Source organism: Ailuropoda melanoleuca, chromosome 13, assembly GCF_002007445.2.
Source record: "Ailuropoda melanoleuca isolate Jingjing chromosome 13, ASM200744v2, whole genome shotgun sequence".
NCBI classification, from domain to species: Eukaryota; Metazoa; Chordata; class Mammalia; order Carnivora; family Ursidae; genus Ailuropoda; species Ailuropoda melanoleuca.
Genome location: NC_048230.1, coordinates 26,527,339 through 26,540,205, shown reverse-complemented (window position 1 = coordinate 26,540,205; position 12,867 = coordinate 26,527,339). Strand labels below are relative to the sequence as shown.

At 46.2% G+C, this 12,867-nt stretch overlaps 1 protein-coding gene across 1 annotated transcript; it reads right to left on the bottom strand.

The window, feature by feature from the left end:
• Positions 1 to 2,838: 2,838 nt before the first annotated feature.
• G6PC (glucose-6-phosphatase catalytic subunit) lies at positions 2,839 to 12,309 on the bottom strand. The gene is made up of 5 exons (XM_011216757.3): positions 11,994 to 12,309; positions 9,724 to 9,833; positions 7,444 to 7,549; positions 6,493 to 6,608; positions 2,839 to 4,520 (listed from the first exon to the last, which is right to left on the bottom strand). Exons 1-5 carry the CDS (start codon positions 12,221 to 12,223, stop codon positions 4,009 to 4,011), a joined length of 1,074 nt encoding a protein of 357 aa, XP_011215059.1. The 5' UTR covers positions 12,224 to 12,309; the 3' UTR covers positions 2,839 to 4,008.
• Positions 12,310 to 12,867: the final 558 nt, after the last annotated feature.

Sequence of the window (12,867 nt, the reverse complement as noted above, 5' to 3'; positions counted from 1 at the left end):
AGGGTTTCTCTCTAGAGTGACCAAAACTGTTGTAAAATTGATTTGTGGTGGCAGCTGTACAATTCTCTGAATACGCTAAAGCCCACCGAATTGTACACTTTTTTTTTTTAAGATTTTATTTATTTATTCGACAGAGATAGAGACAGCCAGAGAGAGAGGGAACACAAGCAGGGGGAGTGGAAGACGGAGAAGCAGGCTCATAGCGGAGGAGCCTGACGTGGGGCTCGATCCCATAATGCTGGGATCACGCCCTGAGCCGAAAGCAGACGCCCAACCGTTGTGCCACCCAGGCGCCCCGAATTGTACACTTTATTTTTTTATTTTTTATTTTTTAAAAGATTTTATTTATTTATTTGACAGAGAGAGAGACAGCCAGCGAGAGAGGGAACACAAGCAGGGGGAGTGGAAGACGGAGAAGCAGGCGCCTAGTGGAGGAGCCTGATGTGGGGCTCGATCCCAGAATGCCAGGATCACGCCCTGAGCCGAACGCAGATGCTTAACGACTGCGCCACCCAGGCGCCCCTGTACTTTCTTTCTTTTTTAAGATTTTATTTATTTATTTGTCAGAGAGAGAGAGCACAAGCAGGGGGAGCAGAGGCAGAGGGAGAAGCAGGCTCCCCGCTGAGCAAGGAGCCCGATGCGGGGCTCAATCCCAGGACCCTGGGATCATGAGCCGGAGGCAGACACTTAAACAACTGAGCCATCCAGGCGTCCCAAAGCTGTACTTTCTTAATGGGTCTGTTTTCCTAGGGCAATAATACAATTGTATATCTATATATATATTGTGTGTGTGTATGTGTGTGCATGCGCACGTATCATCCTCAAGTGTACTTCCTCAAACCAGGTGGACTACTAGCACAATCTATCAAATTATGCCATGACATGACACGGATCTTGGTTTAAAACTGTCATCGGTCACTTATGTGTACTTCCACCCTGAGGACTCACCAGTCATTTCTAAAGCAAGCACACCTCTGTAACCCAGGCAGTGGGTCAGTGGTCAGAATATGCTAACACATTGGCTACGGGCAGTTAGGAGCTGATCACGGGCTCACGCTCTTCCTGCTCAGTGTTTCCCATCACAAATTCTAAGCCTTTAGCACTGCCTGTTTCTCGAGGAAACAGGTGGCCATCCCAAGGAAAGGTAGCAATCCCGTCTTTGTGGATTCTCTGACCTAAGCAATCTTCACAGTCTCTTCCTTTCCTACACCTGTACATGGATCTATACTGAAAGTTCTTTGTGGTTATTTTGTCTTCTCGTTTTATCTCCATTGTAGTTACTTCCTGTCTGACCCAGATAGTCTGAGCATGACTTTTAAACTCTTTTTTTGAAAGAAAGAAAAGCAAGAGCTGAAGTTGAACGAATATGGTTATGCCTGTTCTAACAGTTATTTTGTAAAATTGCCTTTGAAATATTGTATCTTCCTACTTAGAAACTAAGACTAACTCCCTGGGAGGATCACTCCAAGTTTTTTAATTCCTTCAACCACAAGAAAACAAATTCTCTCTGGGCTGAATTCAAAGTTGTATCTGGCATCTGAACGATCGTTTGAAACAGCCACCAGTCTTTTGGTGTGTTTTTTTTTAATGATTTTTTCATTTTAAGTAGGCTCCACACCCAAAGTGGGCCTTGAACTCAGAACGCTGAGATCAAGAGTCGCGGGCTCCACTGACTGAGCCAGCGAGAAAGAGCCGCCAGTCTTACTGGCATCCATCCCTGAGAGGGGCTACAGGGTGGAGCTTGGACTCTGGAGTCAGACTGCTTGGTTCTTAAACTGGCTTCACCATTCTGGGCAAGATACCCACCCCCCTCTGTTCTTATTCATATGTAATGTGTGCAGATAAATTATAGCTCCCATCTCACCGAGATGTTGGGAGGATTAAGTGAATTAATTGAATGAATAAATAAAATGAAAACGTACTCAGTATCTATTATGCGTCCCTATCAACCTCACCAACTGCTAGGGGCAGGGGCGCTATTCACTTTCTGCCAGATTCGTATTGCAGGGAACCTGGACCTGGTCCCTGAGAACAAGTAAATCATCAAGGATGGGGGCGGGGATCAGGCCTGAGCAATGGGGCTCAGTTTAGACAGAACAAGACCATTTCCCTTCTCCCTTGGGAAGACCAGTAGAGTCTCTGAGGGGCCTCATGCCCCCTGAAGCAACCAAATCCCGTAGGAGGACTCAACTTTCCCAAAGGTACACATTCCAAAGTTCTGAAGGGAGTGAGCAGATCTCATCCTCGGTAGAACCAGGGTTACGCTGAAGAGTCCAGGCCTTCAGAGGTGGTGCCCTGCACCCAGGATGAAATGGATCATTTGGGGAGAAAACCTCAATAACTCCCTTGAGCATTCTGTGCTGCTGGGACTTGCTCTGTTTAGACTTTCTTTAACCATAACCCCAAGCCTTGCTGATGCCGGCTTCCTGGAATCCAGAGTCTACCCAGTCTTTTTCTGCTGCTATGACTTACATTCTTGATTGCTTAGTTTGGTAATGACCCTGTGTATTTGCCTTTAAGTTGCAGCTTGATCTGTCAGAGCAACTCATGCTGACCTGTGGTCTGGTAACTAATGTTCAATTTTGGCCAATGATATCGTGCCTGTGTTGATGCCCTCAATGCTACCTGTGCCCCCGTGGACACTTTGTAGGTCCCCCAGCTCCACTGGCACTCCTGGCCAGCCCAAGACTTTCTTTCTCCAAAGGGATAATATAGGTACACAGAGACTAAATTATTTGTTTAGGGAAATAGAAAAAGAGCTAGAAATTTAGCTGAGCCAGAATTAGAACCTTCAGATAGCATTGCACCTAAAATACAGTAATCAGCAAGACTTCATTCTTAAATAAAATGTTGTTTTAATAAAATACTGCACATATATATTTTTCTTTCAAAGATGTTATGACCAGGATGGCTGGTGTGAATGGTAATATATGGTGAACTATATAATTAGTAGCAAAAACAAGGACTCTCAAATAAATAGGCTTAAACATTTTTTTAAAAAGACATATTCTGCAAATCAGCTGAGACTTAAGAACAGGCAAGGGAGAGCTGGCTTTTCCTCCGAGAATATGCTCTTGGTTGGCTTGGGATAGAGAAAGGAGTCATATTTACCCTCTAGGAATCAAAAGTAACATTGGAGTGACCTTCTGGAGAGAGGAATCTTGCCTCTCCTTGCCTCTCCCGGCCTTTTTGCCCAAGATTTCAGAGCTTAACGAAGCCATACAAAAGCACTCCCCAGAGCTGCCTTTAGGCATCTCGGTATCCGGCAGGATGTGGAGCCAGTGGAAAATTCTAGGGAAAGCAGAGCTGGGCCAACTAGGAGGAAGATCTAGGGTGATAGAGGAGAAGCTGACTATATCTGAATGCTCTGACCCAGCACAAATCTAGGTCCCTGGGGCCATTCAGAAATCCTAGTAAATGCAAAGACCATGGATATATAATTGAAAAATATAAGAAGCAGAATTACCCCACTAACTACCTATTAATTATACTTTAAGTTGGTCCCCCACTATTCAGAGTCCCTTACCTAAAGATTCAAATATAATCAAAGCCATTTAAATATTGTGTAACATAATTTGCATGATATGCAGGATACAAAAAAGTCTTCCTTAATCTATCATCCCTCTTTCTTTATCAAATCCACTGCTCCTTTCCTTTTTCTGTGTAAGGATGGGGACAGGTAGAAAATTCTCAGTTGAGATCCCCAGCCTGGGACTGTGAGTGGGCCCTACCTGGAGGTCTTGCTTTTGTATATCTCAAAAAAGAATAAGTAAGTCTTCAGGGAAAAATCCAGAATGACCCAACTTCTAACAGATAAGGCTTTCTCAACTAGCCTTAGTAGCTTTTCCAAAAAAGGCCCCACCCAATACAATTAGAATTGCAAAGGAGGAAGGGGTCGCCTGAGCTGACCCTAGCACCTCTGGCCTCAAAACAGGCTGGCAGGAGACCCTAGCCACCCTCAGTGGTTGGCACGGTCATTGACTTTGAATACTGAAGGCTCCACATCCCTTACAAAGACTTCTTGTCCGGCTGGCCCAGGACGCGGGCAAGGCAGTAGGGGATGAGGCTGACAGATGCCAGGGGCACGGCCGCACTCTTGCAGAAGGACAGGGCGTAGAAGATTAGCTCAACTTGGGATGGGGGTTTCAAAGAGTCAAAGAGGTGCAGGAGGATGAGCGAGACCACAATGCAGCTGACGCGGAACAGGGACCACTTGCCGAGCCTGCCCTTGCAGCTCTCCCTATACATGCTGGAGTTGAGAGCCAACCCCAGGCCAAATAGGGTCCCCAAGTTCTTGAGGAGGCTGGCAAAGGGCGTGGTGTCAATGTGGACCCATTCCGGCCGCTCACACCATCTCTTGGCTTTTTCTAGTGTCCACAGGAGGTCTACGCCCAGGCCCTTGAGCAGCAGGTAAAATCCAATGGCAAAACTGAACAGGAAGAAGGTGATGAGAAAGTATTTCTTGAGGCTGGCATTGTAGATACTCTGGGTGTGGCGGAACGTTTCAGCAACAGCAATGCCTGCGTGGAAGAAAGAATGACCGTGAGAAGTAGGGAAGACTCTGGACCTTCAGCTGGGGGGGGGGCGGTTGGAGCAATGGGTGGCCTATCATTCATCCGGCCAATGTGGCATTAAATCACAGAAGCTAGATTAGAGAGTCACCTGGTTTATTGCCGTATGCGACTCCAGCCTGTCCTCAGCCATAGACTCTCTCAGATGGAAGAGTCATTTCCCATACGTTCTCCCACTGCATGCATGTCTCCTGTCGGGGGTCTTCATGTTTCTACTTGAATACCCACAGGGGGAGAGAGCTCACTCCCACTTGGGCAGCCCATTTCATCTTTGAATGGATTTGATTATCAAAAATTCTTCCTTGTGCTAAGCTGAAATGCATCCCCCCTTCCAATGCCATCTGTTGGTCTCAGTTATTTCTGCAGGAGTTAAGTTGTAAATCTAGAACTTCTGTATAGAGCACATTTGAAGACAGGTATCCCTGTCCCTAACCTAAATATTCTCAGGTCTTTCATGTAACATGGCTTCTAGGCTCTTCCTCAAACATGGCACCCAGGATTAAACGCTGTTTTACTTTCGTGGCTGTCATGAAACCATTATCTCCCTTGTACTCTACACTCTTCCTGTAATGCTACTGTGCTCTGTTCTCACCCATCTCCAGGGGGAAAAGTCTACAATTACCCTAAGGTCTTATATTCTAGTACCTCCCACAATGTATTCTAGTACCTCTTACACTTAACCTAAGTCTTTTCTGCCCCTTATAAATAGGATCTAAGAAAACACAAGTATAGTTGATTGACCCTGGGACAACATGGGTTTGAACTAGGTGGGTCCACTTATACATAGATTTTTTTGGATAAATATGGTAGAGCACTGTAAATATATTTTCTCTTCCTCCTGATTTTCTTTTTTAAAGATTTTATTTATCTATTTGAGAGAGAGGGAGAGAGAGAGTATGAGGTAGCATGAGCAGGTGGGAGGGGCAAAGGGAGAAGCAGACTCCCCGCTCAGCAGGAAGCCCCATGTGGGGCTTGATCCCAGGACCCCGAGATCATGACCTGAGCTGAAGACAGACTCTTAATTGACTGAGCCACCCAGGTTCCCCTACTCCTGCTGATTTTCTGAATAACATTTTCTTTTCTCTCGCTTGCTTTATTTTAAGAATACAGGATATAATACATATAACATGCAGAATGTGTGTTAATCAACTGTTAATGTTCTCGGTAAGGCTTCCAGCCAACAGTAGGCTGTTAATAGTTAAGTTTTGGGGGAGTCAAAGGTACATGCAGATTTCTGAGTGCCTGGCGGGGGGGGGGTGTCCATGCTCCTAACCTCTGCATTGTTCAACTGTATTCAAAACTCTGAACCTATAAGAAAGACCAACTGTGGGTTTGCAAATTAATTTACCCAAATAAAGAGCTTTTCTAGGGCACTGTTAAATTGCTAAATTTGGTGGATTCCCTTAAAACTAAACTAAGAGCCGGGGTGTCTGGGTGTGGCTCAGTCGGTTAAGCATCCGATTCTTGATTTCAGCTCAGGTCATGGTCTCAGGGTCCTGAGATTGAGCCCCAGGTCCGGCTTCACGCCCAGTGTGGAGTCTCTTTGAGGTTCTTCTGCCCCTCCCTGACTCTCTCTCTAAATAACTAAATAAATAAAATCTTAAAAAAATAAACCAACTAAACTAAGGACCATTTCCATTTGAAAACCAGTAAGAAATAAAGAATATGAAAAATAAGGAAATTTCAAGCTAATTCAATTGGGTAAATTAACGTGATGTATTGCAAATCTTCTGAAACATATTTAATTGTGTCGATCTGGGCCCTCCTATAGAAACAAACACCCACCCTTAACTTTCAACCCACTGAAATGCTAACAGCATTGCTGATACCCAGAACATGAGTGGCATGCTGGGGTTTTGTCCCCGTTGGGGAGACTCAGGACAGGAGGGGCAGGAAGGGAGAGAACCAAAGCAGCTGATACCTGACAGGACTCCAGCAACAACCTGATGGGGAAAATGAGCAGCAAGGTAGATTCGGGACAGACAGACGTTCAGCTGCACGGCCCAGAATGCCAACCACAAAATGATGTTCAAGCACCTGGAACAGAAGAGGCGGTCATAACCGAACCCAGATACACATCCTTTAGCAAGGAGAACAGCCCTGGCAGGAATGCCAGAGCCTGGCCAACATAGGGAAAGTCGGTGGAATTTTTGTAAATTGAAACCCGTACTCTAAAGCTCAGAGATGCCCGTGTCACGTGGTGAACCCTTGCACGTGTGAACTCTAAGCTCCCCTATTTTATATGTGTGATCATTAAGCATTTGCACACTGGCTACATGTTCTGGATTCTCTGTAGTAGGAACGTCTTATGTTTCTTTGTTCTTTTAACCTGGACAAGGCGACTCTTTGGTTGGTGTAGAAATGGGTTTTTAGGGGTGCCTGGGTGGTTCAGTCATTAGGCGTCTGCCTTTGGCTCAGGTCATGATCCCGGGGTCCTGGGATCGAGCCCCACGTTGGGCTCCTTGCTCAGCAGAAAGCCTGCTTCTCCCTCACCCACTCCCCCTGCTTGTGTTCCCTCACTCGCTGTCTCACTCTGTGTCAAATAAATAAATAAAATCTTAAAAAAAAAGGGTTTTTATTTAAACCCTGCCAGTCCTACACTATATGATCTTGAGAAGTCCCTTTACCGTGTTAGTCCTTCTTTCCTTATTTGTCAAGTTAGGGGTTGTGCTCATAGGTCCCTTCCAGCCCTGACATCTTGTGACTCTCATGTTTGCCCTCCGCAGAAATGTTGCAACTCTGCTCAGTACCAGCTGAAGGTGGGGTGGGTCAACTGTGGGGAATGTGAGGAAGGGCAAGGGATGTGTGTGTCCGTTACAGAGACAGTCACCTCCTGCCCTTCACCACCCGCACCCCAGTGCTGAGTTCTTACCGAAATCTGTAGGTTGGCTTTTTCTTCCCCCGAAAGATAGTGAGGGTGGATGTGACCATCACGTAGTATACACCGGCTGTACCCATGGCATGACCGGAGGGACTCCCTAAAGGGTGGGAAGAGATGAATGGATGAACTAAAGGTGAAAAGTCTCCATCTGGGATATTGCTAGGGGATGTCCTCTATCCATCCATCCATCCATCCATCCACCCGTCCATCCTTCCATCCGACTATCTGTCCATCCACCACCTATCTTTCCATCCTTTCATCCATCCATCCACCCATCCACCCATCCTGCTATCCATCCATTTACCCATTTAGTCATTTATTAAACAAATATCTGTTGGGCTCCTACCACATGCCCAGCACTGTATGAGGCTCTGGGGGTGGTGGTGAGCAAAACCAGAGAAGGTGCCAGCTCTTGTAGTTAACAGTCGAGAGACTACACAAAGAATCAGCACACTGGGTGTATAACTGCAAGTCAACCTGCCCTCCATCACCTCCCTCCACTCTCGTGTTGTTCACTCTTTTCTGGTCATGCTGGCCTCGTTGCTCTCCTTTAAACATACTCCCACCTCAGGGTCTTTGAGCTATTGGTCTTTCTGGCCAGAGAACTCTTCTACCAGAAATTTACGCTAATTTCTTTGCCTCCTTCAAGTTTTTGCTCAAATCTCTCCTCAGGGAGTCCTACCCTGACCACCCTACCTAATACTTCAACCCCTACTTCCTGATCATTCTACCCTGAGAGATAGAAGGTCTTGAGATGTGCCACCCAGATTCCCTTCTAGACTGAAGGACTTATCTTCCCAGCTGTTGAGAATATGGTCATGGATGGCCCTCAGCTCTCAGCCTTCTTCCGGCATTGCCCTGGGCTGACGAGAGCCATTTTGATCAGGGCTACCCTCTCCCCAGGGGCAGTCTCCACCCAATCACCGCTCTATATTGGGGTATAAATTGTGATCTTCTTCACGCAATTCAGGGCAACTCTGAAGGGCCATCCCCAGCTTCAGAACTCCCCGTGGGGATGGCTGAGACTGAATCCGAATTAGACTTCTCCTGCTCAGTTGGTTTCTGTTCTTCCTTCCACATGTGTTCCTCCCCCATGCAACACACGGGAGCATGACATCCTGCATGCTAACCTATAGCCAAGTGTGCTTTTCAGGGATCCCATAGATAAAGCCTTGCCTTTCCTTTTCTCCTCCTCCTCCTCCTGTGCCCTCTTCCCTCTTCTCTCCTCCTTCCTCCTCCTCCTATTCTTCTTCCTCTTCTCTCTCTTCATTACCATATTCTAATATCCTATATATTTTACTCTAATATCTTATATATATATTTACTCCTAATATCCTATATATTTACTCCTATATATATATCATCTTCTAATACCCTATATATTTACTCTAATATCCTATATATCCTATAGATGGAAAGATGGATGGGTGGATGGATGGATGGATGGATGGAGAGAGGACATCCCCTAGCAATATCCCAGATAGAGACTTTTCACCTTTAGTTCAATGATTTTGTATATTGTGCATGGACACACACACACCATTCAAATTTCAGCTGCACAAGGGCAGCAATCTTTGTTTTATTCACTAAGGTACTCCAAGGACCTAGAACCATGTGTGGCCCGGCGGAGGAGCTCAACAAATGACATCTGAATGAATGACTATGCTCTGAAGTGAACAAATAGCTAAGGGCCATGCCCCAGCTTGGGAGTCAGGGATGGGGTCCCTGAGGAAGGGATGATGGCACCGAGAATTAAGGGTGAGTGAAGGGGTTGGCTATTCCATTGCCTACTGAGAAAGGAAATCTCATCTATCATTTGATCGCACAAGAACTGTCTGGTTGTAAAGCGCAAGCCTGGTGTGGGACTGGACAGGCAGCTCAGGAAGATGCATCTACTTGGCCAGGCCTTGGAGAAGGACAGCCAGGGGATTAGGCTTCTCCTGCTTTCCCTCCCTGGACAAAGGGCCATACTGCAGTTACTCTCATGAGCCCTTTGCCCATTAAGAGTACCCTCGCCTCTCTGGACTAAGAATTTAGGTTCTGGAAATATAAGGCAGATTTCTAAAGTAGCAGTAATGTGTTCTTCAGGAAGGCCTTCTTGAATTCAATTGAAATGGAGTTGTACCCAATAGAAGACTATGACTAAAGCTTGAAGGCATGGACCTCCTCATGTCCCCTTAAAGACAGCTTTGTCTACAGTGACTGCTGACAGGTGGCCACCATGAGCAAGGTGCACCCAGCTTCTGTCTCTGCCGGGGCTGGGACTCTCACCTGGTCCGGTCTCACAGGTGACTGGAAACTGCTTTATCAGTGGCACGGAGGTGTTGTTGTAGTAATCAGTGTCCATGACCCACCAGTATGGACGCTGTCCAAACAGAATCCTGTAAAAAAGCAGAACCCGTGTCTGGGGTTACTGAAGGAACCCTTTTGCCTGAAGCCCACACCTTTGGGAAGAGAGAGTAGTGTGAGGAGAAGATTCATGTGACCTTAAACAGAAAGCTAACAGAAAGCTTTGGCTGCCTCCAAGAAGGGGACCTGGGTGGCTGGAGAGCGGTAGGGAGGGAGACTTTTTTTGGTACGTCCTTTATATAACTTTAGAATTTTAAACTATTTGAATGTATTATTTATTCAAACAGAAATAAACCCAAGATCCTAAAAATCCATATTAACGGAAGCCATGTGACTTTTTTTAAACCCCAGGAAGAATTTGTTCTGGAAGGACACATACAGAGCTACAGTTTGCAACTTGGACTTGCAGATCCTGCCAGGTCCCTATGCTCTTGCCTCAGGTCTCAGGGAGTCTTGGGTTTCCTCTGACTTCAGAGAATGTGCCCTATACTCAGGGACAAGTGCCCTCCGGAGATGTGGCCTTCTTGCCGTGAGAATTGCTCTCTGTAAGCACATAGATAGCTTCAGCTGCTTCCTTTGTATCCCCTCTGCCTTGGAACAGGATATCTAGCTCAGACAAACCACTTCCCCTTTAGAAGTACTAGATATGTTTTTTGTTGTGGAAATGGTGTCAAGGGTCAGCCCCTCCAGGGATGGAATAGTGATTTTTCTTTCTTTTTTTTTTTTTTTAAAGATTCTATTTATTTATTTGACAGAGATAGAGACAGCCAGTGAGAGAGGGAACACAAGCAGGGGGAGTGGGAGAGGAAGAAGCAGGCTCATAGCAGAGGAGCCCGATGTGGGGCTCGACCTCATAACGCCGGGATCACGCCCTGAGCTGAAGGCAGACGCTCAACCACTGTGCCACCCAGGCGCCCCTGGAATAGTGATTTTTCACGGAAATCGGAGACAGCCATTAACTCTGACCTTCGCCAGCTCAGAAAATTCATGGTTCTTCAACTGAGATCAGATGTTTAAAATAACCCTTCACCTGTTTACTTTTTAAGGTCATGCTGTTGAATAGGGGACATTACAGACAACACTTAGATTATTCAACAGAGGTTTCAGAACCACATCGATATGCTTTGGGCCTCTCAACCCCATGACAATTATTTTTTTGGACACTAAAAGACGTTTATTTTTTATGGCCAAAGAATACGAGAGCTAGAAGGGTCTTCAGAATCACATGACAGTAGACATACATAGTTTAGGGATGGTAAAGGTCTTAGCTGGCCCAAGCTCTTTCCTCTCTAGACACAGAAATAGAGGCCAAGCCAGTAACGTGCTACAGTCAAATGGTACTGGCTAACAATTGTGAAATATGTAGGATTTTTGCAAGCTTGACCCATCAGTAGATTGCAAGTGGCCCCAATGGGGATATATCCACAGAGGAAATTGACAAACGCTAGAATTAGGGCTTCCTCCTGCCCGCTGAGAGAGTCGGTTCATCAGCATTGAATATAACATAGTTCTTAAGAAGCTTGCCTCTGAAACCAGCCTGCCTGGGCTTGAGTGCTGCTTCTGCATTGACCGCCTTGTGATATCGTTGTGCTTGCTTATCTCAATGCCTCTGTCTCTTCATCTGTTATATAGTGGTAACTGCCCCACAGCAAAGCGCTTGGCACTTGGCCTAGTACCTACTGAATGTGCAGTAAATGTTAACTAGAATTATTATTAAGGTCCCAAAGATAACCTAAGTTTACAGATTATAAAACAGAAACTCAGAGAGTTGCTTTGACTTGCCCAGGACGTATAGCTGGTAGGTGGCTGAACAAGGGTTGGAGCCCAGGTCTCTGGGTTACTCCTCATTTTCCCCATGCAATGGGTTTTTAAATTATCTACGTGTTTCCTGTTTTCATACATCAGCTTTCCTACATCTATCTTTATGTTACCTACTCTGCTGCGAAGTAATAAAACTCTGCTTCTTTGCTTTTAACCTTCCATCCATATGAAATAGCTTTGCCTGTATCTTCAACTCATTGACAGGGTTCTCTCTGTCTTCCCTCTTTAGGCAGATGATCCAAAGTCGGGAGGGGAGTAACCTATGGCTTCCCGAATAGCACGGAGAAGGCAACTTGCGATGGACAGACATTTCCAGAGAGAATGCCAGCCTCTTCCCTTGCCGAGCTTCTCTCTGTCCGGCTCTTACTCACCACTTAAAGACGAGGTTGAGCCAGTCTCCAATCACAGCTACCCAGAGGAGCTTGATGCCTACAGCTTCACGGAGGTGGAACCAGATGGGGAAGAGGACGTAGAAGGCATTCCTGAGGTCTGCGATCACCGACACCAAGATGAACCAATCCTGGGAGTCCTGGTAATTGACCTGGAGGTAGTGCGTGGACTGGATCCCAAAGTCATGAAGAGCATTCATTCCTTGCTCCATCCTTACTCCCTGGCTCCTCAGACAGCCTTCCGCGGAGCCCTTGCAGTGAGTACAGACTTGGTGGTGATCGCTCTGCTATCAGCCTGCGCCTTGCCCCTGTTTTTATACACCCTGGATGCAGTCTGCAGGTCAACCCAGCCCTGATCTTTGGACTCAAAAACCACTTTTGTCTAAAATCTATTGATCAAAGGTGCATCATCAGTAGGTTGATGCAAACATGTTCGGGGTGATTTACGTAAAATAGAAAAACAGGCACACAAAAACAGCCTGATCTGCCATGTACTCGGCAGGGCCAATTATTAACTTGGGCACGCTGCTGGGTAGTGCAAGGGCTGCCCTCCTGGCTCCGAAGCCAGGCCAGAGACACAGGACAGAGTCTAAATCTGCCGTGGTTCTTGCAAAGGTCCTGATGTCCTGTCTGCGAGCGCACTTATTAGAGGACAAAGAAAAGCCTTGGTGCTCTAGCTATCGCGTTTTAAGAATATTCCTTTTAAAATACAGTCAGTTCTATCATCCTGGGAACCATCACTTTGCTGGGTCTTTCTTAACTGCAGAGGGTCTCTGAAGTGCCTCTGGTCTGGGAGCTCAAACCCTCTTCCCAGTGTTGGCTCTGTGTCCCTTAGGGCCAGAAAATAATCATCTTT

Bases quoted from the DNA above. Each gene is read 5' to 3' on its own strand.
- G6PC (XM_011216757.3), bottom strand. From the start codon at position 12,223: ATGGAGCAAGGAATGAATGCTCTTCATGACTTTGGGATCCAGTCCACG. The intron at 7,550-9,723 runs GTGAGAGTCCCA...CCCACCCTTTAG, and splicing joins CACCTGTGAGACCGGACCAG to GGAGTCCCTCCGGTCATGCC. The intron at 6,609-7,443 runs GTAAGAACTCAG...CTTCTGTTCCAG, and splicing joins AAGCCAACCTACAGATTTCG to GTGCTTGAACATCATTTTGT.